This window comes from Oryx dammah, unplaced genomic scaffold, assembly GCF_014754425.2.
Source record: "Oryx dammah isolate SB20612 unplaced genomic scaffold, SCBI_Odam_1.1 HiC_scaffold_18, whole genome shotgun sequence".
Taxonomy (NCBI): Eukaryota; Metazoa; Chordata; class Mammalia; order Artiodactyla; family Bovidae; genus Oryx; species Oryx dammah.
In genome coordinates, this window is record NW_024070202.1 from 8,903,386 (window position 1) to 8,928,731 (window position 25,346).

At 40.9% G+C, this 25,346-nt stretch overlaps 1 protein-coding gene across 3 annotated transcripts in view; it reads left to right on the forward strand.

The window, feature by feature from the left end:
• Positions 1-25,346, forward strand: part of CDK14 (cyclin dependent kinase 14) — a 557,423-nt gene that overhangs the window by 392,224 nt on the left and 139,853 nt on the right. For all 3 annotated transcript variants that reach the window (XM_040260248.1, XM_040260249.1, XM_040260250.1), the window contains one exon: positions 5,583-5,676. In XM_040260248.1, the coding sequence (XP_040116182.1) occupies positions 5,583-5,676 (94 nt within the window). The remainder of the gene's footprint in view (positions 1-5,582; positions 5,677-25,346) is intronic.

The following is a 25,346-nucleotide window of genomic DNA, read 5'->3' on the forward strand; positions in this document are numbered from 1 at the left end:
CCATGGATGGAGGAGCCTGGTAGGTTACAGTCCACGGGGTCGCAAAGAGTCGGGCACGACTGAGCAACTTCACTTCACTTCAGTATAAAGATTCAGAATACCATAAAAAAGACCCCACCCTAAGTGCATGGGTCTATTTCTGGGCTATCTGTTCTGTTTTATTGACCTGTTTTTGTGCCATTACTGTACTGCTCCGATTACGGTAGCTTTGTATTATGCTTCAAAGTCAGAGAACTTTTTTCTTTTTTCTCCTCTTCAATTTTTTGACATAGTTTGAGAAGGCTATATATTATCTCTTCATTGTATGTCCAGTGGAATTCCCTTGTGAAGTTGTCTAGTCCTGGAGTTTGTTTACTGGGAGTTTTTGTTTGGTTTGGTCTGGGTGTTTTGTTTGTTTGTTTTTAATTGCAGATTCATTTTCACTACTAGTGATTTATTCAGAATATCTGTTTCTTTTGTTCAGTTTTGGAAGGTTTTATGTTTCTAGAAATGCATTAATTTCTTCTGTATTGTCCAATTTGTTGGCATATAGCGATAGTATTCTGTTCTGATTTTTTAATTATCTCTACCATATCAGTTGTTATTTCTCCTTCTTTACTTATTTTATTTGAATCTTCTCTCTTCTTTTCTTGATGAGCCTTTCTAAAGATTTATCAGTTTTACCTTTTAGAAAAACCAGCTCTTGATGTCACTGATCTGCTCCATTGTATTTTGGCTTTCTGTTTTATTTCCTCTCTGATCTTTATTATTTCCTTCCTTCTGCTGCTGTAGACTTCATCTGTTCTTCTTTTCTAATTCCTTTAGATAGTAGGTTAGGCAGTCTATTTGAGATTTTTCTTATATCTTGAGGTAGACCTGTCTCACTATAAACTTCCCTCTTAGAACTCCTTTCACTGCATCCCATACCTTTTGGAAAGTTGTGTTTTCATTTTCACTTGTCTTGAGGTATCTCCTGATTTCCTCTTTGATTTCTTGATGACCCATTGGTTTTTAGTAGCATGTTGTTTACTCTCTGTCTCTTTAAATTAGGTGAACAGTTGCCTGTTATGGTCTTGAAGGGGTATCCTTATGTGGAAGCGTCCTTGTATAGTCTGTGTGTGCCCACTGGCTTTGGTGGGAGAACTGGATCTGTGTAAGCAGAGTCAGGTCTTTCCCCAGTTGTGCTGGCAGCTATCACTCGTTAGGAAGAAGGACTTGAGATGGAGTGGCTGGAGCAAGAGCCAGGGCTCCCCTATCCTTAGTGGCCACCTCTGCTCTACTGTGGGCAAAGTCAGGTCCCAGGCTGCTGAGCGGAGTCCTGAGGGTCAGGTCTGAGCTGGGTCAGTTCCCTCTGACTGTGTCTGCCTTCTCCCACCACCAGTACCCTTGCCCCTAAATCAGGAGGCGCTGGCTGGAGCAGTCACTCGGTGTGGATCTGGGTGTGGGCTGTGGCAGAGTGCTGGACCGCTTCTGGTGCACTGCCCACTGAGGTGCCAGATGTCATCCTTACCCCATTCAGATGCCACTTGGAGTCTGAGCTGGCTGGCTCTGAGCTGCCCCCCTCCCTCACCAGCATGGGCTCCGCTTGTCTATGGCAGCTCTAACCCAGTGTGGAATGGCATTGCAAAGCCAGTCGGGCCAGAATGAGCTCTTGGCTCAGGCTGGGGTACATGCCAGGGCAGTGGTGGGAAACTGGCCAGAGTCCAGTGTGGTTTCCATTTGCTTTCTCAAGTAAGCAAGTGTGTGTGCACTCTTCACAAGTGGAGTCTAGATTTTTTACATTCCTTCTTTAAGTCCCACTGGTTTTCTATCCAGCTGAAGAGACTCATCTTTCTTCCTACTGTTGGACCCCAGAATTGGGATGCTCAATGTGTGACTCGAACAGCTCGCTCCCCAGGAGGGAAGGATCTCCCTCTTCTGAGTCCTCCCCCAAGGGCACAGGTCTTGACCTGATTGCTTCTCGTCCCTCCCTACCCACTTCGATCTGAACTGTTCTTACGGGTTTTACAAAAGTCTTTTTGCAAGTCTTCAGTTAGTTTTCACTGAGAATTGCTCCATGTGTAAATGTATGTGTGTGTGTGTGTGTGTGTGTGTATGAATTTTATTTTTACTTTTTTTTTTTTTTTTTTTACAAAAAGCATTTTGTATTGGGGTATAGCTGATGAACAATGTTGTGATAGCTTCAGGTGAACACTGAAGCAACTCAGCTGTACATATACGTGTATCCATTCTCCCCCAAGTCCTCCTCCCATCCAGGCTGGCACATAACTAGAGCACAGTTCCATGTGGTATACAGTAGGCTTTTGTTGGTTATCCGTTTTAAATATAGCAGTGTATACGTGACCTTCCCAAAGTCCCTAACTGTCCCTTCTCCCCAGCAACCATGAGTTCATTTTCTATGTCTGTGAGTCTCTGCTTTGTAAGTAAGTTCATTTGTATCATTTATTTTTAGATCCCACATATAAGGGATATGATGTGATATTTCTCATTCTCTGTCTGACTTGCTTCACTCAGAATGGCACCAGACCCATGCATGTTACTGCAAATGGCATTATTTCATTGTCTGCCTAGAACACTGATTTTTTTTTCCTAATATTTATTTATTTGTAGTTGACTGATGACTGCTTTACAAACTGGTTTGATTTCTGTCATACATCAACATGAATCAACCATAGGTGAACATATGTCCCCTCCCTCTTGACTCTCCCTTCCACCTGCCACCCATCCCTCTCCTCTTGGTTATCGCAGAACCTAGAGTCTATTATACAGAGTGAAGTAAGTCAGAAAGAGGAAAACAAATATCATATATTAATGCATATATATATATATTTATATCTATCTATCTATCTATGTATATAAAGAGAGAGAATCTAGAAGGATGGTACTGATGAACCTGTTCACAGAGCAGCAATGGAGACACAGACATAGAGAACAGACTTACGGCCAAAGGTGGGGGAGAAGAGGGAGAGGGTGAGATGAACGGAGAGGGTAGCATGGAAGCATATATACTAACATAGGTAACTAACTAATGTACACGATCAAAGGTAAATAGGTAGCCAATGGAAATTTGCTGTATGACTCGGAACTCAAACTGGAACTCCATGATAACCTAGAACAGTCATTTTGAAATTAATTCTTTATTACTAAAATGGAATTATTTTCATGATGTGAAGTCACATTTGTTTGTTTTCATTTTAACTCTATATACTATTGGTGTTTAATTTGGATAAAAATTATGTGATGTGATAGAAGAGATTTCTGCTAATGTATTACTTTTAAAATTCAAGATACTATTCACATACAACTGGTGCAGCTACAGAGAAGTAAGTCATCATCTTTAACTTCTGGAGGATCTGAAATAAGTACACAAGGGATTGCTTACTCTAAGCTGAATAGGAGGGACCTCCCTCGTGGTCCCGTGGTGAAGACTTCACCTTCCAGCGCAGGAGGTGTGAGCTCAATCCGTAGTCAGAGAGCTCAAATCTCACTTGCCTTGTGGCCAAGAAATCCAAAACATTGAAGAGAAAGCAATAGTGTAGCAAATTTAATAAAGACTTTGACAATGGTCCACATCAAAAAATCTTTTTAAAAAATGAATTATGAGTGCTGCAAGTGAAGAAGTGTCTTACTATGCTTATGATTTTATTATGGTCTTTTCAGGAAACATAAACTCCTTCAAGCTAGAGCCATTTAATAAAATCATAGAGAACTGTAATAAGTTAGAGAGATCTAGCAAAAACAGTGAATTAATCCAGGCCTTCAGAAGGTGGGAATCAGATCAATTCAGAGAACTTCATCTGCAGGAATCTGGCCATTTTTTGCCAGCTCTTCCATTAAGGTGATTTATTTCATCAACATGTGCTAGTTTCTTTCCATCCTGTTCCCAGGTGACTTTATCCCTAGACTTTCAGCAGAAGTATCTGATTTGCTTTCTGCCTATACTATGGGTCAGGTGTTCCTGTAGGGTTAGGTGCAGGCTTCTTGGGTCTGGGAGGCAAGGTCTCCTAATACACTGGACTGCCTTGCCAGATAGGAGGTGTGAGCATGACTAAAGAAGCTGACCGTAGTAGATGTTTAGTATTGAATAAGAGTTTAACAAAGACTCAGAAAGGGAGCTATCCTGTCTGGCAGAATGTTCATGGAAGACTTTGTAGAAGAGATCATATTTGTTGTTGTTTAGTCACTAAGTTGTATGCAACTCTTTGTGGCCCCATGGACTGTAGCCCACCAGACTCCTCTGTCCATGGAATTTCCCAGGCAAAAATATTTTAGTAGGTTGCCATTTCTTCCTCCAGAGGATCTTCTGGACCCAGGGATCGAACCCACATCTACTGCATTGCAGGCAGATTCTTTACCACTGAGCCATAGGTTGGGTTGTATTTACATGTCAAGAGCAAACAGGTAACGAAAAAAGTTCTAGGAAGTGGAGCAATTCAGGCCGAGTTGTGTAGGTTTATGCTTGGCCCATGGGCGGATCAATCTGATTCAGAGATCCTCACTGTTCAGTTCAGTTCGGTCACTCAGTCATGTCCAACTTTTTCAATCCCATGGACTGCAGCACACGAGGCCTCCCTATCCATCACCATCTCCCAGAGCTTGCTCAAACTCATGTCCATTGAGTCGGTGATGCCATCCAACCATCTCATCCTCTGTCGTCCCCTTCTCCTCCCGCCTTCAATCTTTCCCAGCATCAGGGTCTTTTCCAGTGAGTCAATTCTTCTCATCAGGTGGCCAAAGTATTGGAATTTCAGCTTCAGCATCAGTCCTTCCAATGAATATTCAGGACTGATTTCCTTGAGGATTGACTGGTTGATCTCCTTTCAGTCCAAAGGACTCTCAAGAGTCTTCTTCAGCACCACGGTTCAAAGTTCACAGATCCTCACTGTAGTTGCCCTAAATCACCTAAATGCCTGGCTTCCAACTGATTGAAACCAGGTCACTGGAGTTTGTGTTCAGATCATTTGTTTGTTTTTAAAAGTTCTCCAGATGATTTTGATGCAAAGAGAGCCCTGGAAAGGTGGAGAGGACAACACATTATGAATTTGTGAGATCGAGTTGGAAAAGCATGGTAGAACAAGACTATGGAGGCTTTCTATATCAGGCTAAGGAGTTTCTTGATTGTATCCTGAGTGGAGGTGAGTCAGTGAGATTTATACTTAATTGGTTTCCACCATTTTCTGAGCCTGGTGTGAAACAGTGAGAAGTGAAAGCGTTAGTCACTCAGTTGTGTCAGACTCTCTGTGATCCCGTGAACTGTAGCCCACCAGGCTCCCCTGTCCATGGGATTCTCCAGGCAAGAATACTGGAGTGAGTAGCCATTCCCTTCTCCAGGGGACCAGGATTGAACCCTGGTCTCCCACATTGCAGGCAGATTCTTTGAGCCTCGTATAGTTGTATCTGTTTGGAACCCTTTCTGGGGAATAGACAGAGAAGGGCAACAAAAATTATGGGGTCTAGGTGCATGTGGCACAGCCCTTTATACTTGTTGAGAGTGTTATTTATTCGCTGTTTCTCTTTGTAGGAGTAGATGTTCTAATTGCAGATTTAGTTTTCTAAGCAGAATATATTGAAGTTTTTCTAACAGTTCTTTCTTCTCTCTTTAGGGGAGTTGGCTGCATCTTTGTTGAGATGATCCAGGGAGTTGCTGCTTTTCCAGGAATGAAAGACATTCAGGATCAACTTGAACGAATATTTCTGGTAAGTTCTTTACGGAATGCTTCTGAGGAATGTTGGTTCTGAATGCATTCCTTAGTGAGAAATTCTACAGTGATAGTGGAAAATAATTTCAGATTTGTTGGTTGTCACATTTAATTCTAACATATTTTGGGGGACCTTTGCAAAAACAGGAAATTAGTGAAGAATTGTGTTTTTAAACTAGTGCACATGAATAATATGCCAAAACACTAAGAAAAGATAGAATGTCAGAGGCAATATAGAAGAGTGGGCTAAAAATGAAGGCTCTGATAGGAAAATGGCAAATAATTTATTTAGATAGCCCCTGCTTCACATCACCTGCTTCACACCCTGTTGGTGTGTCTTGACTCCCTCCCACTCCCACCCACTTAACTTTTTTCCAAAAAGCAAAGCATGAGAAGAGAGAAAGGGAGGATGGTAACTTTAGAATGGAGAAGCCAGGCAACTAGGACCCCAGCCTGGTCTTCAAAGTTAAGATCATCAAAGGGAAGTCACGCTGATAGCGTGTACCCTTTGCATCAATATACTGAGAATGGCACTTTGCTTCTGTGGTCTTCCTCCCAAAATTATAACTCCACTCTAATCAGGAAAAGACATCACACAAACCCAAATGGAGGGACATTCTACAAAATACCTGACCAGTACTTTTTAAAAACATTTTTTTTGGAGGCTAATTACTTTACAATATTGTGGTGGTTTGTGCCATAGATTGACATGAATCAGCAATGGGTGTACATGTGACCACCATTCTGAACACCCCTCCCCTGACTAGTACTTCTTAAAACTGTCAAGGTAATGAAAAACAGCAAGTCTGAGACACTGTCACAGCTGAAAGAGGCCAGGGAGACATGAGAACATAATGTCATGTGGTGTCCTGCATGGAATCCTGGGAGAAAAAAAGAGCATTAGGGAAAGAGGAGTGCAAGGCAAGTGAGGTGTGCAGTGTAGTTCATATCTGCATTGCAGAGTGTGCTCCTTAGATGTGGTGGGTGTTGCGTGTAATGTCAGGTTTCAACAATCGGGGAAGCTGGTGAGGCGTAAACAGGAACCCTCTGTACTGCTCCCCACAATTTTGTATAAATCTAAAAGTATTCTGAAATTTAAAAATTTTTTAATCTGCACAAAATAAAAATAAATGTGTTATGTGGCTAGATAACCTTGGTTTGCCACCTACTCTATCACTTTGGGCAAGGAACTTAGCTCAATGAACCTTAGTTTTTCCCATGGGTAAGATGAGGTTTATTATATATCTTGTGGCTCAGTGGTAAAGAACCAGCCTGCCAATGCCGGTGACCTGGGTTCGATCCTTGGATCGGGAAGATCTCCTGGAGAAGGAAATGGCAACCACCCCAGTGTTCTTGGCTGGGAAATTCCATGCACAGAGGAGCCTGATGGGTTACAGTCCATGGGGTCTCAAAGAGTTGGACACAACCGAAGCAAGTTACTTATTAGCACTATAGCAGTAATACCAAAAATTTTGTTTCATGAAAGCATAGTTTATTGATACAGCTTGGTTAGAGTTTTAATTTTCAATATTATTTTTATAATGTAAGCATTTCCAATAGGTACTATCTTGTTGAATTGTTTCTTGTATGGAGATTTTTGCATTATTTCTTGATTTTATAGCAATTAATTCCTAATTTTATGGATATTCAGATACCTTTGAGCTATGACGAGGCTTTTAATAAGTCAAATGAAACATTGTAAATTTTGTGTGGAAACATTGATAAACCAAGCTATTGTTTGCTCTTATTAGAGCACAGAGACCCTTAAATGCAGATAAGTATCATGATTTATGATAATAATGCCTTCATTTACTGTAATTTTTTTTACATGTGTAATGATTTTTACAAGTAAAATGTCCTTTGGTAATTGGATCAAGATCCTCATCTATATAAATTTACTGCTTTAGAATTAAATAATGTTAAGTTTTACCCTAAAGAATTAGACGTGAGCAAAAAAAGAAATCTACAAACTTCTCTTGACAGTAAATGTTATCATCGTAAATATTTTATTTCCTCCACTGACTTCTCTAAATTTGCACATGTTAGCCATGTGACACCTTAAACTAGCAGACTCTCTTAGGAGTTGTGGGATCATTGGAAGAAGAAATTTTACTAGACCAGTATAGTTGAATCACTAGGGAAAAATGCTTTTCCTTGGTGACCTTTCATGTCTGGTCTGAAGAGGAATGACTTAAATGTGATTAAATCCACATTCACAGGCTTCCCATGTGAACTGCCAGAGACTTTTCTAAAGCAGCATATCTGGCCTCTGGGAAAGCATTGCCAAGGAGGTAATGAACTCTGAAGAGTCATGAAACGTGGGATTGTTTGGTTCGTTTTGTGTTTTAATACAGAGATTAAGTCCATTCATTTGCCTGTGAACTGTATATAGAAAGGTGTTTAATAACTTTGAAGCACAAAATTAATAGCTTGTTACCCACCATCACTAATATAATTAACTCCCACACATTGAGTCTTTATGTGAAAAGCAACCAAGATCAGTCACTAGAGCCTTTATATTTTTCTTTTGAAGGTTTTCTTTTTTCTGAGGTTTTTCTTTTTTCTTCCTTTGATGGGAAGGAGCAGTTCACATTTTTTAACAACTCCAGTGCGTTCACTTCCACGTACGACAGTGTTGATATATGTAAGGTGAGCTGGCTATTCTACAACCTGAGATTTCACCATTCAGTCATTTCCCTTGAAATTGTGATGCTCATATACGAGAAAGGAAGGAAAGAAATGGAATTTTGATAAATTATATTCAAGACATTTTGAATCACCAGGTGAATGGGCACCTACTTCTCTAGCGGGGAGTCTGCTATTAGAGGAAAAGAATGATTTATTTTATTTCTTCAATGTTACTCACTTTTTAATGTGCCATGATGTTTTCTATTTACCTTTGTTAGTTGCAAAAATAAGCAGTAGATGTCTACACCCAGGTAAATACACACTCAGAGTGACAAGATCATAACTAACAAGAAATTTTGTATTCTAATCATATTGTTCTGAATTGAAAGAGAAATCTACTTGAGGAAACCCTGGGAACATTCTTCTGTCATTTTACAACAGCTGGACAAATGGCAGAGAGTGCTTGCTCAGCTGTTTGAGATCTTGGCAGATGCTCCTGGGTTTGTGTGGCTCATGACCCCGGAGTCCCGCAGCTAGGACGAAGAGGCTGGCATGATTGTGTCTTGAGGGCATGTCCCAGTTCTCCTTGCTTTTGAATGTTGATTAACCCCAGAGGTTCACCTTTCCCTGTCTCCTCGGTCTTCTGACTTGCAATGGCATTTCATCCACCAGTTATTTGTTAACACATTGTACACTATTTGATTGGTACCCTTGTTAAGTGTTTCTCTTCCTCGTATATGTCGTTCAGAATTTAAAAGAGTGTGTGTCTCTGTGTGTGGAAAGAGCCACTTGCAACTTTGAAATCTACTACTCATCCTGGCTTTTGAGTCCAATCCTTCCTTGAGCTTATGTGTTTCGCAGTGAACTGGCTGCAGAGATGTCGTCTGTGGACCCAGTTCCAATCCCTGTTTTCTTATCCTGGCTCTCTTTCCAAGATCTTTTTTTTTTTTTAATTGGAGGATAATTGCTTTAAATATTGTGGTGGTTTCTGCTGTACAACAATGTGAGTCAGCCATAAGTATACATATATCCCCTTTCTCTTGAGCCTCCCTCCCACCACCCCTCATCCCACCCTTTGGGTCATCACAGAGCACTGGGCTAAGCTCCCCATGTTATATAGCAGCTTCCCACTAGCTATCTATGTTTCACATGGGTAGTGTATATGCGTCAGTGTTATCTTAACCATAACCCTGAGGTTTCATGATTGGCTGCAGCTGCTGCTGCTGCTAAGTCGCTTATGTCCGACTGTGTGCGACCCCATAGACGGAAGCCCACCAGGCTCCCCCATCCCTGGGATTCTCCAGGCAAGAACACTGGAGTGGGTTGCCATTTCCTTCTCCAATGCATGAAAGTGAAAAGTGAAAGGGAAGTCGCTCAGTCATATCTGACTCTTAGCAACCCCATGGACAACAGCCTACCAGGCTCCTCCATCCATGGGATTTTCCAGGCAAGAGTACTGGAGTGGGGTGCCATTGCCTTTTCCATTCATGATTGGCTAGAACAGCCATATCGTATGTAAAAGAAAGTTTCCCTCACTTCCTCTGATGGTCATTACCAGCCAGCTGGATGTAGCAGCCATATTGTTAAGATGGAATATTGCTGTCACAGGTTTGTATCTTCACTTGCATCGCTGGGTTGCTTGAGGTGATTTCTGCAATATTTCTTCAGCACTCACTCTGCAGCACTGGGTACAATGGAGATGGAAAGGAATCTATCTGCCGTGCTGTCTGCCCTGGAATAAATGAGGACGATCATGATAGGCAGGCTAGACATACCCTTGGGAATGGAGTCATGAAAAATTGCTGAGCAATTGCTCAGCAGATGGGAGATCCAGGAATTGTAGGTCCTATATTCGTTAAAATACTTAACTCTTAAGAGTTCAATATTGAATTACTGAACAAGCCATCTTTTCTAATTGGATTGTAGTTTCTGCATCTGTAAAGGGAGAAGTTGAGCCAAATGATTTTAATAATGTCTTGCTGCTCTAACCTTTTTTAATTCTGAAAATGCATGATATTACAGGATTACGCATAAGGGCTGTGGGTGTTCTGATAAAATTGCTAAGAACATTTTCATTAAGCATTAAGAAAGGATAAGGTTTGCAGTGGAGTAAGGGAGATGGGGAGTCCAAGAGTGGAGCAGGCGCAGTAGGTGTCTGTCTTATATGCCTGGAAGGGGACATTTTGAAATTTAGACCCTGAATGATTGAGGACTTCTAATTTTATTTTATTTTTTAAGTAATAAGGAGACAGTACAGTGTTTAACAAAAGAATAATAAAGGTTAAAATGACATTTCAGCAAAATTAATATAATATGATATCATGATAAATTCAACTGTATAAAGGCTGACAGAAGCAGAGAACTAAGCAATATATCCTGGAGTGAAGAATACTAAAAATATTAAGCAATGCTTTTGGCTCAGATGGTAAAGGACCCACTTGCAGTGCAGGAGATGTGTGTTCAGTCCCTGGGTTGGGAAGATCCCCGGAGAAAGGAATGGTTACCTACCTCAGTATTTTCGCCTGGAGAATTCCATGAGGAGCCTGTAGGGCTACAGTCCATGGGGTTGCAAAGAGTCCCACGACTAAGTGACTCACATTTTCACTTAGAAAATCCAAGTCAGGAAGATGGGTTATAATACTGTCCACCTGGGAATAAATGCCCCTTCTAATTTGTGCATGTTTCTTTCAAGCCTTCCATCAAAAGGCATTGTTATTTCCATGGTGGGAAATTTTCTTTAGAGCATTAACTTTTTAAAAAATAAAGCATAAGGCCCAGCAATCCCACTGTTGGACATACACACAGAGGAAACCAGAATTGAAAGAGACACATGTACCCCAATGTTCATCGCAGCACTGTTTATAATAGCCAGGACATGGAAACAACCTAGATGTCCATCAGTAGATGAATGGATAAGAAAGCTGTGGTACATATACACAATGGAGTATTACTCAGCCATTAAAAAGAATACATTTGAATCAGTTCTGATGAGATGGATGAAACTGGAGCCGATCATACAGCGTGAAGTGAGCCAGAAAGAAAAACACCAATACAGTATACTAACACATATATATGGAATTTAGGAAGATGGCAATGATGACCCTGTATGCAGGACAGCAAAAAAGACACAGATGTGTATAGCGGACTTTTGGACTCAGAGGGAGAGGGAGAGGGTGAGATGATTTGGGGGAATGGCATTGAAACATGTATAATATCATGTAAGAATCGAATTGCCAGTCTATGTCTGATGCAGGATATGGCACGCTTGGGGCAGATGCGCGGGGATGACCCAGAGAGATGTTGTGGGGAGGGGGGTGGGAGAGGGGTTCATGTTTTGGAACGCATGTACACCTATGGTGGATTCATGTCAATCTATGCCAAAACCAATACAGAATTGTAAAGTAAAAATTAAAAATAAATAAAAAAATAAAAATAAAAAATAAAGCAGTTAGAAAAAATGTTAAAGCAGTATGAAAATAAGTAAAAACCACTATTTAGAGATAACCAGTGGTAAATATTTTTGTATTTTCTAGATTTTCACAACTGGGTTAATAATTTATGGTTTTTGTGTTCAGCTTCTCTTTATTTTTACGTTGAACAGGGAGCAATTTCCACACCATTAATATATGCTTGTAAATATTTTAATTATGCTATAATATCTTATTAATGTGCCCACACATTGCACCATCATTGGGTAATTTACTTGAGGTTTTTATGCTATAGTAAACATCACACATTTTTATTCCATTCACTTATTCTTTCAACAAGAATTATTAGGCATCTATTCTGTGCCACGCATTGTGCCTACAGCCAGTGGGAAACCAGCAGACACGGTCTCTGCTCACCTCAAGTGTACTGTTAGCTGGGTACATTGGAATAGCTTCTAGAAAGTCAGATCAGAGGATGTTGTCACAAAACCATGGTGATCCATAATGATTCGGAAGAAAAGGGAGGCAAAGATGACTCCAGAGTGTCAAGCGTGTGGAACTAAGTGAGCCATGAAGTCATGAAAGATAATGGGGACAGTGGAAAGGAGTTCCATTGGAGGGAGGAGAAGAAGAGAGTTCCAGACAGTGGACTTCAGATGACAGCAGGTGACCCCGACGGAGACATCTAGCACACATCTCTCACCCTAGGGACTCGGGAGATAAGTGCAGATCCAGGGATCATCCGCCAGGACCAACGCTAGGTCCTAAAGCATGCTAGTTCTTGAATAATGAGAAGCTGGAGGAGAAATATCAATCACCTCAGATATGCAGATGACACCACCCTTATGGCAGAAAGTGAAGAGGAGCTAAAAAGCCTCTTGATGAAAGTGAAAGAGGAGAGTGAAAAAGTTGGCTTAAAGCTCAACATTCAGAAAACGAAGATCATGGCATCCGGTCCCATCACTTCATGGGAAATAGATGGGAAAACAGTGGAAACAGTGTCAGACTTTATTTTTTTGGGGCTCCAAAATCACTGCAGATGGTGACTGCAGCCATGAAATTAAAAGACGCTTACTCCTTGGAAGAAAAGTTATGACCAACCTAGATAGCATATTCCAAAGCAGAGACATTACTTTGCCAACAAAGGTCTGTCTAGTCAAGGCTATGGTTTTTCCTGTGGTCATGTATAGATGTGAGAGTTGGACTGTGAAGAAGCCTGAGTGCCGAAGAATTGATGCTTTTGAAGTGTGGTGTTGGAGAAGACTCTTGAGAGTCCCTTGGACTGCAAGGAGATCCAACCACTCCATTCTGAAGGAGATCAGTCCTGAGTGCTCATTGGAAGGAATGATGCTAAAGCTGAAGCTCCAGTAGTTTGGCCACCTCATGAGAAGAGTTGACTCATTCGAAGAGACTCTGATGCTGGGAGGGATTGGGGGCAGGAGAAGGGGATGACCGAGGATGAGATGGCTGGATGGCATCACTGACTCGATGGACATGAGTCTGAGTGAACTCAGGAGTTGGTGAAGGACAGGGAGGCCTGGCGTGCTGCGATTCATGGGGTCGCAAAGAGTTGGACACGACTGAGCGACTGAACTGAACTGAACTGGAGGCAAAGGAGAAAGGCCCCGCCTAGCCCTTGGGGACACAAAAGTCAAGGTAAGGGCAGGCAGCCAGGACGTGAGGATAAAAAAAGGGAAAAAAAATCACTCCCTTGAGGGAAATTATAAATCTACTCAGGTGTGTTTATCTGGTGGGTGAGAAATGCCGAGACCAGTGCCCTTCGTTTCAGTGTTTCCTCAGCATAGACCCCCCACTGCCTACATAGTATGTCATACATACTATATTTTTGCAGTAAATGCTTTTAACCCAGATGATGAGCTAAGTCTCCTGTTGGAGAAATGGAAGAATTGACATGGAAAATGCATCTGAGTTTAATTAAGAAAGCATAGCAGACTATCCACAGGGCTTCCCAGCTGGCACAGTGGTAAAGAATCTGCCTGTCAGTGCAGCGGATGCAAGAAGACGCGGGTTAGATACCTGGGTCAGGAAGACGCCCTGGAGGAGGAAATGGCACCCACTCCAGTATGCTTGCCTGGAGAACCCCATAGGCAGAGGAGCCTGGCAGGCTGCAGTCCACAGGGTCACAGAGAGTCGGACACGACTTAGCACAGCACAGCACTATCTAGGGTTTTCACAGGAGACTTATGATTCTCCCCAGTGTCTCATGGATGCTGGAATGAAGGTGAGCAGGGGAGCAGGTTCCAGCCCCTCCACTTAGGATGCTGTTTTATTAAGATTTTGTGTGTGAAATAGGTCTCACTGCTGAAAGGAAGATTAGAAACCCTTGGGCTAACAATATCTTAAGTTCCTCGCAGGTCAAGAGTTCCATGAAAAAGAAAAGTCCATGTGGAAGAAAAATGATGGAGAGAAAACAAAGATGTTAGAGAAATAAAAATTGAGTGACTCCCACATGGAGACCTTAGATAGGTGTTCTAAGAAAGAAAGTTCTATGCTAGTAAGCTAATAGAAAGTTTGGTGGCAAACTTCTGTAAGAGCGTTTCTGTTGAGAAAAAAGAAAGATAGTGGGATGTCCTACTGCAGAAGAGATAATCACATTACTTTTTGCAAAGAAACTTTGATTAAGCTGGTTGTTACCCAAACATATGAATTGGCTCACATGGTGAAAAACATATGGTTTTACCTTGAGGGTTTCTTACATTTACTTTATAGTGTTACAAACTTTCTATACATGGAAATGAGAACTTTTTCATTAAATCATTCACTTTGTAGTTGTTACTCAGTTTTCAACAAATATTTATTATGTGGCTTGTTGTTGTTGGGTTAGCTGCTCAGTCATGTCCAACTCTTTTCAATCCCATGGACTGTTGCCCATCAGGCTCCTCTGTCCATGGGGTATTCCAGGCAAGAACACTGGAGTATGCCCTCCTCCAGGGTATCTTCCCAACCCAGGGATTGAACCCAGGTCTTCCACATTGCAGGTGGATTCTTCACCATCTGAGCCACCCAGGGAAGCCCCTACTATGGGCTAAATACTCTTCTTCCATGTTCTAGGGAGTCAGCATTGCACCAAAATATGTGGTCTCATGAAACCTATATTCCTGTGAGGGAAAACAGACAACGAGCAAATTAATATATAATGTGTCTCCTGAGTGTTGCATGAGAGATGCCACTTTACATATGGCATTCCTGGGAGGTCTGTCTCAGAAGGGTGCTGATACTTGCAGAGTGAAGTTAATCAAGGCATAAGACATGCAGGTACCAGGGATCAGAGCATTTAGGTGCAGAGAATAGCAAGTTGGAGCTTAAAATCAGAGTTCTCAAACCTAAATTTGTTGAATTAAGGAGCATTCTTCCCAGTGCATCAAGGTGACCGCTAGTATTCTTCTGACTTTGACCTCCTATGTAGAAAGCATTTTCTTATATGAGAAGTCCTTGCTTTGTGTGATGCATTAAATCCCTGTATAGATTGATATTCAGACATCAGCTTGAGCAAATCAAAAAGAGAGTTTGAAGTATACCTGTGTGCCTGTTTCAAGTCAGAATTATGGTGGAGCAAGAGATTTGGGCTTCCTGATTTAGTTCATCGGAAATGTTGGTATAGAGAGAAGAAGGTGAGGAATGTTTCTGTTGGAATATTTGGAGAGTAGATAATGATTTAGAGGAGAGAACAGAGAAAGAATACATACAAATCAAAGAAATCCAGTGAACACTTTTTTAAAAAAAGTCAAAAGTAGAAGAATTTCAGGAATTCCCTGGTGGTCCAGTGGTAGGACTCTAAGCCCTCACTGCCTGCCTAAGACACAGGTTCAATCTCTGTTCAGGAAACTTAAGTTCCCACAAGCCACAAGGTGCAGCCAAAAAAAAAAAAAAAAAAAGTAGAAGAATTTCAGAAAGAAAAGCTCTATCAACTGTGCCAAATACGACAGTGAAGTCAGTGGAGAAGGGTGCTGTGCTGAGAAAAGACCACTGGTGGTACCTTTTAAAGGAGTAAGTCCAATAGTGTTGGATATTTGAAGTCGGGTTACAGTGGATTTAAAGAGTAAGTGTGCAACAAAAAAAATTTGGAAATACTGAGTATAAACAACCTCTTGGAGAACTGTCTGAGTGAAGAGGATTAGAGATCACCATAAGGGTATTTTTGAAATCAAGACATAAATTTTATAATCTGTCATAAAGATTTTTATAATAATGTGGACAAGAAGGGACACCAGAGATATAAGGAAGTATATTTGTGTCAGGAGATTGGTAGGCAAGAGTGGATGGGTGGAAAAGACAGGGTCTTCAAAATGGGGATGAAAAGATTTTCCAGAAGATCAGAAAGAAGAAAGGGAAAGGAGAGGAAGATGTAAATACATGTGGTAGAGGAGAAAAAAAGGAAGCTGAAGATAATGTGATCTGTATGATTCTCAATGAAAGGGACAGTGTGTGACTGATCATGTTGCGTGTCTGTGGAGGTAAATGTTGAGGGAAATTGATAATATTTGCAAAGGTGCTGTAATACCAAATGGTATTATGATTTCTGATATGACAAGAGAAGGAGGTCATGGCTGACCACATTTGTTAATCAGTTGATCTGAGACATATTGTAGGAATAAAAATGCTCTATTTCCGATTTTTATGATTTGTAACCATTTACTTTCCTATTATCATCAGATTACTTTTAGGCATATCTATCTTCACTGTTAATGTTTCCCAATTGTCATAGTTTTCACAAAGACCTTCCTGGAGACAGTGGTTCACATATGTTGTCTAACAGTCTTAAATGTTTTGAGAATATTTTAACCTCATATACCCCTCTTTGATATTATCATTTTCCTTATACATGACTCTATTGTCACTGTGGGATTACTTACACAATTATCTCTTGTTATGTAACTACCTCAAAACAGTGGGCTAAATCAACAACAGTCGTATTTTAAAATTATCTGTCATCCTTTCAGGGTCAAGATTCCAGTAAGGGGTGGGCCAGGCAGTTCTGGATTTGGCAGGGGGATCTCTCATATGGTGACATATATTATGGTTGTAGACCAATGATGGCTGGAGCAGAAGCAATCAGAAGCTGGAGCAGTTGAGGACTAGCCAAATTTCTCTCTCATTGTGTTCTTGAGGCCCTGTGTGGGTTTTTCTCTATGTGGCAAGTTTGAGCTTCTCATTGGGCTTCCCTGGTGGCTCAGATGGTAAAGAATCTGCCTGCAATGTGGGAGACCTGGGTGCAACCCCTGGGTTGGAAAGATCTCCTGGAGAAGGGAACGGCTGCCCACTCCAGTATTCTTGCCTGGAGAATCACATGGACAGAGGAGCCTGTTGGCTACAGTCCATGGGGTCACAAAGAATCAGACACAACTGAGTGACTTTCACTCACTCACTCATGGGATGGTGGTTGCATCTGAAGAGTCGATTTCCTAAGAGGACCAGATAGAAACTTCTTAGTTTCTCCTAGCTTCAGAAGTCTTACAGTGAGTCTCTCAGTCAAAGCCATCACAGCTCTTATGGGAGAGGCAAGGGGAGGGGACATAGGCTCCAGTTCTAGATGGAAACGAGTGTCAAGAATCCTGGGGCCATGTTTTAAACCTGCTGCATTGCTTATGTACATTCCCGTTAGGGTGTATTGCCATTTTGAGCTGATAAAACAGCTTTGTAGGAAAAAAAAAAAAAAACAATCTGGGAAACAGTTTTTATCAAGTTTCTAAAATTGTTGTTATTTTTTCCCATACTCCTTATGGCCATTACCATACTGCTTCTCATGATAAATATGAAAGTGCGAATTGTTACAGAGTGTTACTTGATGGGTCATGAGGTCCCTTATTTGCTCATCCTCCTTTTCTTCCTTTTTTGACTAACAAGTTCACAGATGTGTCAGCCTGAAAAAAAAAAATCGTGATATACTGCCATAGGGTGACACATAGGAGGGGAGTGAGAAGGTGGTGACACTTCTTAGCAAATTCTCAGAATGTTATCCATAAAGTAGATTTCTGTAGCTCAGATTCTGCCTTATTGTTTTTTTTTTTTTTTTTCCATTTGGAACATGTTTCCATATAAATCTTTCATTGCTCAGATTGTCATACGTCATCTCTTGTGGTATGGTGCATGTCATCTAATATGGAGCCCAGTGACCCCCACCTCCTGGTATTTATGCCCTTATGTCATCCCCTCCCCTTGAGTGTGGACTGGACCTAAGACTTGCCTCCAATGGATAGACTGTGACAAAAGAGAATGGGATACTCCTTCAGCAGCTAAGTTCAAAACCTGCTACTTCCTTCTTGTTCACCCTCTCGTACTGTCTCACTGGCTCACTCTGGGGGAAGCCAGCTGCCATGCTGCAAGTTGGAGAGACCCTCCTGTCAAGGAACTGGTGTTCCAGCTGGCAGCCAGTGAAGACCTGAGGCTGGGCAACAGCACTGTGAGTGGGCTTGGAAGTGAATCCTCTGCTGGGTGAACCCTTTATATTCGAGATGCTAGTGAAGCTAGCACCCAGTCGCTCAGTGGTCTCTGATTCTTCGGGACCATGGACTGTAACCTATGACTCTCCTCTGTCCGTGAGATTTTACAAGCAAGAATACTGGATTGGGTTCTCATTTCCTTCTTCCAGGGGATCTTCCTAATCCAGGGATTGAACCTGTGTCTCTTGGATCTCCTGCCTTGCCAGGCCAGTTCTTTACCACTTGCGTCACTTGGGAAGCCCTTTATATGTGAGACCTCAGCCATAATTAACACTTTATTTTTTAGATGTTTATTAATTTGTTTGGCTGTGCTGTGTCTTAGCTGCATCATGTGGGATCCTGTTCCTTGATTAGGGAACAAACCCGGGCCCCCTGCATTGGGAGTGTGAGGTCCTAGCCACTGGACCAGCAGAGAGGCCCCAGTTAACACTTTAACTGCTACCTTTTGAGACTCAGAGGCACTCAGTTAAAGGTGTTAGCACCAAAATGGCAGTTTTCTCAATCCTTGCCCCCCAAAGGAAAGAATCCAGTCAAGAGACATAGTAAGTAGCAAGAGTTTTATTAGGCAAACAGAAGTGGGCTCCAGAGAGACAGAAGGAGGAGCGAGTAGTCTGGAAACCAGAAGCAGAACTGCAGTGGGGTCTGGTTGGTGACAAGCCCCTCTCTGTGTCCTGACGTTTGACTGACAGGGTGATTGACAGCTTTAGGTTATGTCTCTTTTCTCCTCGTGCACAGGCTCTTGCACACAAGCATACCCCGCAAGATGGGTGGGGGTGGGGGAGGCAAAAACCTCAATGCTAATTTGTTACAAGTACAGCATAATGAACCTCAGTTTCCCAAAGATCTTTTTAGATCTTTTGTGTATCTGTGCCAACCTGTGCTGGTGTTGTTGTTGTTGTTGTTGTTGTTGTTTTTCTCTTGTTTGGTCCTGATGAGGCTGGAAACTTAGTGGTCCTCGTGTACAGAAAGGGAAGATCTTCGGAATCTTTCCTGTTTTCAATTTTATTTATTTATTTATTTTTAAGCAATATAAAAATTTATTTTTTCTCGTATCATGAGTAATCTGGGTTAGGCCAATGCTGGCATTGGTTTAGTGTCTCCATAATATCACAGCAAAGTCGCCATGTTGGGAATCACTTCCTGAACATACATTCTTAGGCCCCACTCAGGGCTTCCCAGGTGGCGCTAGCGGTAAAGAACCCGCCTGCCAGTGCGGGCGATGGAAGAGACGCAGGTTCAATCCCTGAGTTGGGGAGATCCCTTGAAGGAGGAAATGGCAACCCACTCCAGTATTCTTGCCTGGAGATTCCCATGGATAGGGGAGCCTGGCGGGCTACAGTCCATGGGGTCGCACAGAATCGGACACGACCGAAGCAACTTAGCAGGTAGCACAGGGCTTCGAGAATCAGAGTTTCTGGGGATGGGACTTTGTGTATTCAGACAAACAAGCAGACCCTAGTTGATGAGTCCTCCTGATGAAGAAATTACTACTTTAAAAAGATGCATGTCATACTTTCAAATTATGCATGTTTTAACTTTTCTGGCCTGATGTGACAACCTGAAAACATAGGTAGAACGGCTTTCCTATCCAGAATACAGAAATCATTAATCAGTCAGACCATGTCCTGTGTTTCTTACTTTTGATATGTTTCTCAAGGGGCATGCCTAAAAATGAGTCTGTCTGGGGGGTTCTTTCACATGACTTTGTATTCATAATATTACATAACTGTTATTAGAATTGTGCACACAAGCAAACAGAGATCTGTAACCATTATGTCCCAGATGCTGTAACTTCTTCTCCGGCCTGATTACTTGATTAAAATTTTGGTTCCCTCCCTCATTTTGCAACTTATCTCTTCTTAGGCCTCAGAAGACTTCACCCAGAAGGCTAAATCTGTCCATGCCGTTCATCTTTTTGTGAGGCATGAGTTTATTTAAAACCTGACCTTGTATCACCTCTTGCTCTACCCCTACAAGGCAAAAGAGCATCCTCAAAACATTCTGTTGTAAATTTCCTCATTATCTTATATCTTGAAAGAAAGCTGTTGCTGTTTGATTAAAATTTATCATATTAAATAATCTACCTAAGTCATTGGAGTATGTCTCCTAGAGCACAGTTTAATCCTAAGTCGGGTTAACAAATATGACCTTGGAGCTGAATTTGCTCTTTCTCTTACCTCTTTCAAAAATGCCAGGCATACATTTGCCAGGTAGTGTGTGGACGATTACATTTTTAAAATTCTTCCTAAAAATCCCTTTATCTGTGAGTTTAGTTGTACTGGAAAAGTGTTGGTAAGTGTGCATCATAGTTTTTATCCATTTATTTATTTTATATCCCTAGTTTATTTAGTGTATAACTAAAAGTTTGTACCGTTTGACCCCCCTTCACTCATTTTATCCATCTCTCCCCAACTAAATACCCGCCTCCCCTCCTACATTTCTGATAACTACCAATCTGTTCTCTGTGTCTATGAGTTTGGTTTGTTGTTTATTTTATTTTTTAGATTTTCACATATAACGGAGATCATACACTATTTGTCTTTCTCTGTCTGACTTATTTAACTTAGTATAATGCCCTCAGGGTTCATCCATGTGGTACAAATGACAAGATTTCGTTCTTTTCTATGACTGAATAATATTTCATTGTATATATTACCATATTTTCTTGAGAACTATTTTAAGTGTACCATTCAAAGAATTTTTTCCTCAGTATTGTGTCCAGTCCTCAGACTTTTGTTAGTTTTGAATGACTCTACATATTAATATCATCAGTGAACTTGAGTTTCTGCTTGGGAGGATATTATTCTCCATGGTCAGAGCAAATGATAGTCTTATCCTTTGCTTTTCATCTTGGCCAGGCCTCGGTAAAGAGGCAAGAATTGGTATAGAAATACACCCTATGTTCTCAAAGTTCTATGCCTTTACCCCTATCAGGAATTCCTCCTGTCTCCAGCATCTAAATCTAATCCATTCTTCTAAATATTAGAAATGTTTTCCCCCTAATGAATTTTTCTCTGGTTTCCCAACTACCAATTCTCTCTCCTTCTTTTGAGCTTCTTGGTTCTTTCCCTAAACCCCTCTGCTGTCTCTCTTCAGTTTCAACCTTGTCTTGTGGCTGTTCTTGCTCTTATTCCCTGATAGAGTTTAGGATTTGGGAGTAGGACTGGGGAAGATAGGAGTACTTTGTGCAAATTAAGCATTCGTGTGTTCCCTAACGCTACCGAAGTAAACTCATGATGAGAGAATTATTGCATTTTTAAAACTTCACTGTGTTCTTTATAAAATGCATCTTTTGGGGGAATCTCTGTGGCAATGACATTAAGAACCACTTTAAAAATTAAAGACAATTTTCCTTCTTTCATTTGTTTGTTTGTTTTAAAATAAATTTGAGTTCCTATTTTCGTTTAGTTTCTTCTTTTGCAGTTCCTTGTTCTAATAATATGTAAATCACTCACAGCAGATAACATTTAACATTCAAATACAGAGCTCATTTTATTGAAGCTCAGTAGAACAAATTACCATCAATTTGCTCTCAGTAAAATTCAGTATTAAAAATGTTTCACGTTTGCCAAGTGAAAAGTAAATAGCTGAAAGGTGTTAATAAAACCTTTTTCCGAGAGTAACGTTAGGCTCATTTTTGGATCCCATCTTATTCCCAATAAAATGAAATATTGTTTGTCTCTCATACAGATTAGTAATGTATGAGCATTTCAATCTGATTATTGCCTCTTGGGATGTGATTCAATTCATTCAGCACTTGTGAGTACCTATTACATACCCAGAAGTGGGTTTCAGTAAATTCTATTTTGAAGAAGTTTGACAAAAGTTTCACTGAGTTGTCTTTTTAGTACTTTGCACTGGGAGTGCCACTCAGAGGAAATCACGAAGCTAAAACCATAAGTGAAATAAATTTGATTGCTAATTCCTTATTAATTTTTTTCTTGTAGTTAAAGTCATTTTTAGACATAATCAAGTAATATATAGAGTGACTCTTCTTATAATTGTGATCTTCCTGGTATACCATGATGTCAAATTGGATGTAAAATGGACAAGGCGTTAACATTAGTGAAATTACAACCTTCTATCTGGTGAAAAAAAATTTAAACAAATATAATACAATGTTTTTTTTTCATCTTTCCAAATATTAAGCTTAATTTTTGCAAATCATAAGGTGCTATTATATGGAAATCTTTGTACCTTCTGCTCCATTTTGCTGTGAATCTGAAACTGCTCTATAAAATAAAGTCTATTAGAAAGAAAAAACAAAAGATGCCATCGATGAATCAAAGCAGAACACTGTTCTCAAAAATCTGTTCTCCTCTTTTGAGTCGATACTAAGATTTAGTAGTAGTTCTAGGAATTATACCTTTTTTTTTTTTTTTTCCTGCCAAGGAGTACTGTGGAAGGGAGTAGACAATTAGGCAATCAAAATATTTATTTCATGGCATTTTAATGGAAACTGTGCTAAGTGGAGCAGGGAGATGCAAAGATAAGCCAATATCAGGTCGTGAAGCAGTTTGGCTGGCAGGATAGTGCCAAGATAAGGTGAGGCATTACTTGGTACTTTGAGAGTAGGGAGTATGGTTAGGGGACATTGCTGATGATCATTCCTCTCCCTGTGTGTGTTTAAGTTGATGTGAGTTAGATATAAGGGGAGCATTCATTCCTTTGAACGAACTTGTGTCAACATTACTAAAAAAAAGAGGTAAGAGATTCTACAGCACGTTGTCTATCACACAAAATGTAATGACGTTAATAGAAATTAATGAACACTTTAACTTTGAGCTCTAAGGTAGAGAGTGGTCTATTTGTTAACACATAAATATTTCTGACTTACAAATTTTTTAAATTTTTGATTGGAGGATAATTGCTTTACATTGTTCTGTTGGTTTCTGTCGTACAACATGAATCAGCCATAAGTATATATATGTCCCCTCCCTCTTGAGCCTCCCTCTCATGCCCCAGCCCACCCTTCCTGACTTACAAATATTGAATTGTTACTTAATAGCAAGTAATTGTCTCAGCCACCACTTTATTTATTTTTAAGGTTTATTTTTATTTATATGATTGCACCAAGTCTTAGTTGCAGCACCCAGAATCTTTAGCCGTGGAGTCTTGGGTACTTAGTTCTGGTTACTGAAGCACCAGGGAAGTTCCCTTAGCTACCACTTTAGCATTTCTTTAGCACCAAGTTCAGAAACAATAATGACTCAGGCATAGGATGAAATGGTTTCATTCTCTCTACTGTTATATGAGTTTCTTTTGTCTTTGAGTTTCCAAAGTGATGATTTTATTCATGAAAAGACTTCAAGAAGCAAGCTGTGATTTTTAAGTAAGCCAACTGCTTGCTATTTCTTTGCTCAGAAAGTTAGGAAGCTGAATGAACCACAATAGAACACTCATTTCCTCTTGCCTTTTGACTTACCATCCACTGGTAGGCCTCAGCCCAGGAGCGGAGTCTGACAAATGCCAGGAATCCAGCTGATAATTTGAATTTAGTGTTCAAAACCCTATATTAAAGTCAAAAGAACTACAGATATGTTGACTGGAGGCTCCTTCCATTTCACTGCTCAATATTTGATTGTGCTTTCTCATCCCCTGCATCCAAAGCAGCTGTGCTGATGTGCACACTTATTCCAGATTGTTTCCACTGATGACAGCTGGGCCTGACAAGCCAAGACTTATGTTTATAGCACTAGCATGGGATCCAGGAAGGTCTTAGAAGGATGTGGCTACCCCTGCAGGTACAGAAAGAGAGGCTGAGATTCCCACTGTGGTACGTGTGTGTTAGTCACTCAGTTGTGTATGACTCCGTGACCCCATGGACTACAGCCTTCCAGGCCCCTCTGTCCATGGAATTCTCCAGGCAAGAAATCTGGAGTGGGTTGCCATTCCTTTCTCCAGGGGATCTTCCCAACCTAGGGACTGAAGCTGGGTATCCTGCACTGAAGGCAGATTCTTTACCAACTAAGCCACCAGGGAAACCCACTGGTGTAAGCAGTTCATTAAGATGTTGCTCCAGCGATAAAGAAGGGTACCCTGATGTTTTTCCTCCAACATACCCCAGGCCTGCTCTTTGATAATCTTTTTTTTTTTTAATTTTTTTTTTATTTTACTTTACAATTCTGTATTGGTTTTGCCATACATTGACATGAATCCACCACGGGTGTACATGCGTTCCCAAACATGAGCCCCCCTCCCACCCCCCTCCCCACAACATCTCTCTGGGTCATCCCCGCATACCAGCCCCAAGCGTGCCATATCCTGCATCGGACATAGACTGGCAGTTCGATTCTTACATGATATTATACATGTTTCAATGCCATTCCCCAAATCATCTTACCCTCTCTCTCTCCCACTGAGTCCAAAAGTCCGCTATACACATCTGTGTCTTTTTTGCTGTCCTGCATACAGGGTCATCATTGCCATCTTTCTAAATTCCATATATATGTGTTAGTATACTGTATTGATGTTTTTCTTTCTGGCTTACTTCACTCTGTATAATCGGCTCCAGTTTCATCCATCTCATCAGGACTGATTCAAATGTATTCTTTTTAACGGCTGAGTAATACTCCATTGTGTATATGTACCACAGCTTTCTTATCCATTCATCTACTGATGGACATCTAGGTTGTTTCCATGTCCTGGCTATTATAAACAGTGCTGCGATGAACATTGGGGTACATGTGTCTCTTTCAATTCTGGTTTCCTCTGTGTGTATGCCCAGCAGTGGGCTTGCTGGGTCATAAGGCAGTTCTATTTGCAATTTTTTAAGGAATCTCCACACTGTTCTCCATAGTGGCTGTACTAGTTTGCATTCCCACCAACAGTGTAACAGGGTTCCCTTCTCTCCACACCCTCTCCAGCATTTATTGCTTGCAGATTTTTGGATCGCAGACATTCTGACTGGTGTGAAGTGGTACCTCATTGTGGTTTTGATTTGCATTTCTCTAATAATGAGTGATGTTGAGCATCTTTTCATGTGTTTGTTAGCCATCCGTATGTCTTCTTTGGAGAAATGTCTATTTAGTTCTTTGGCCCATTTTTTGATTGGGTCGTTTATTTTTCTGGAATTGAGCTGCAGGAGTTGCTTGTATATTTTTGAGATTAGTTGTTTGTCAGTTGCTTCATTTGCTATTATTTTCTCCCAA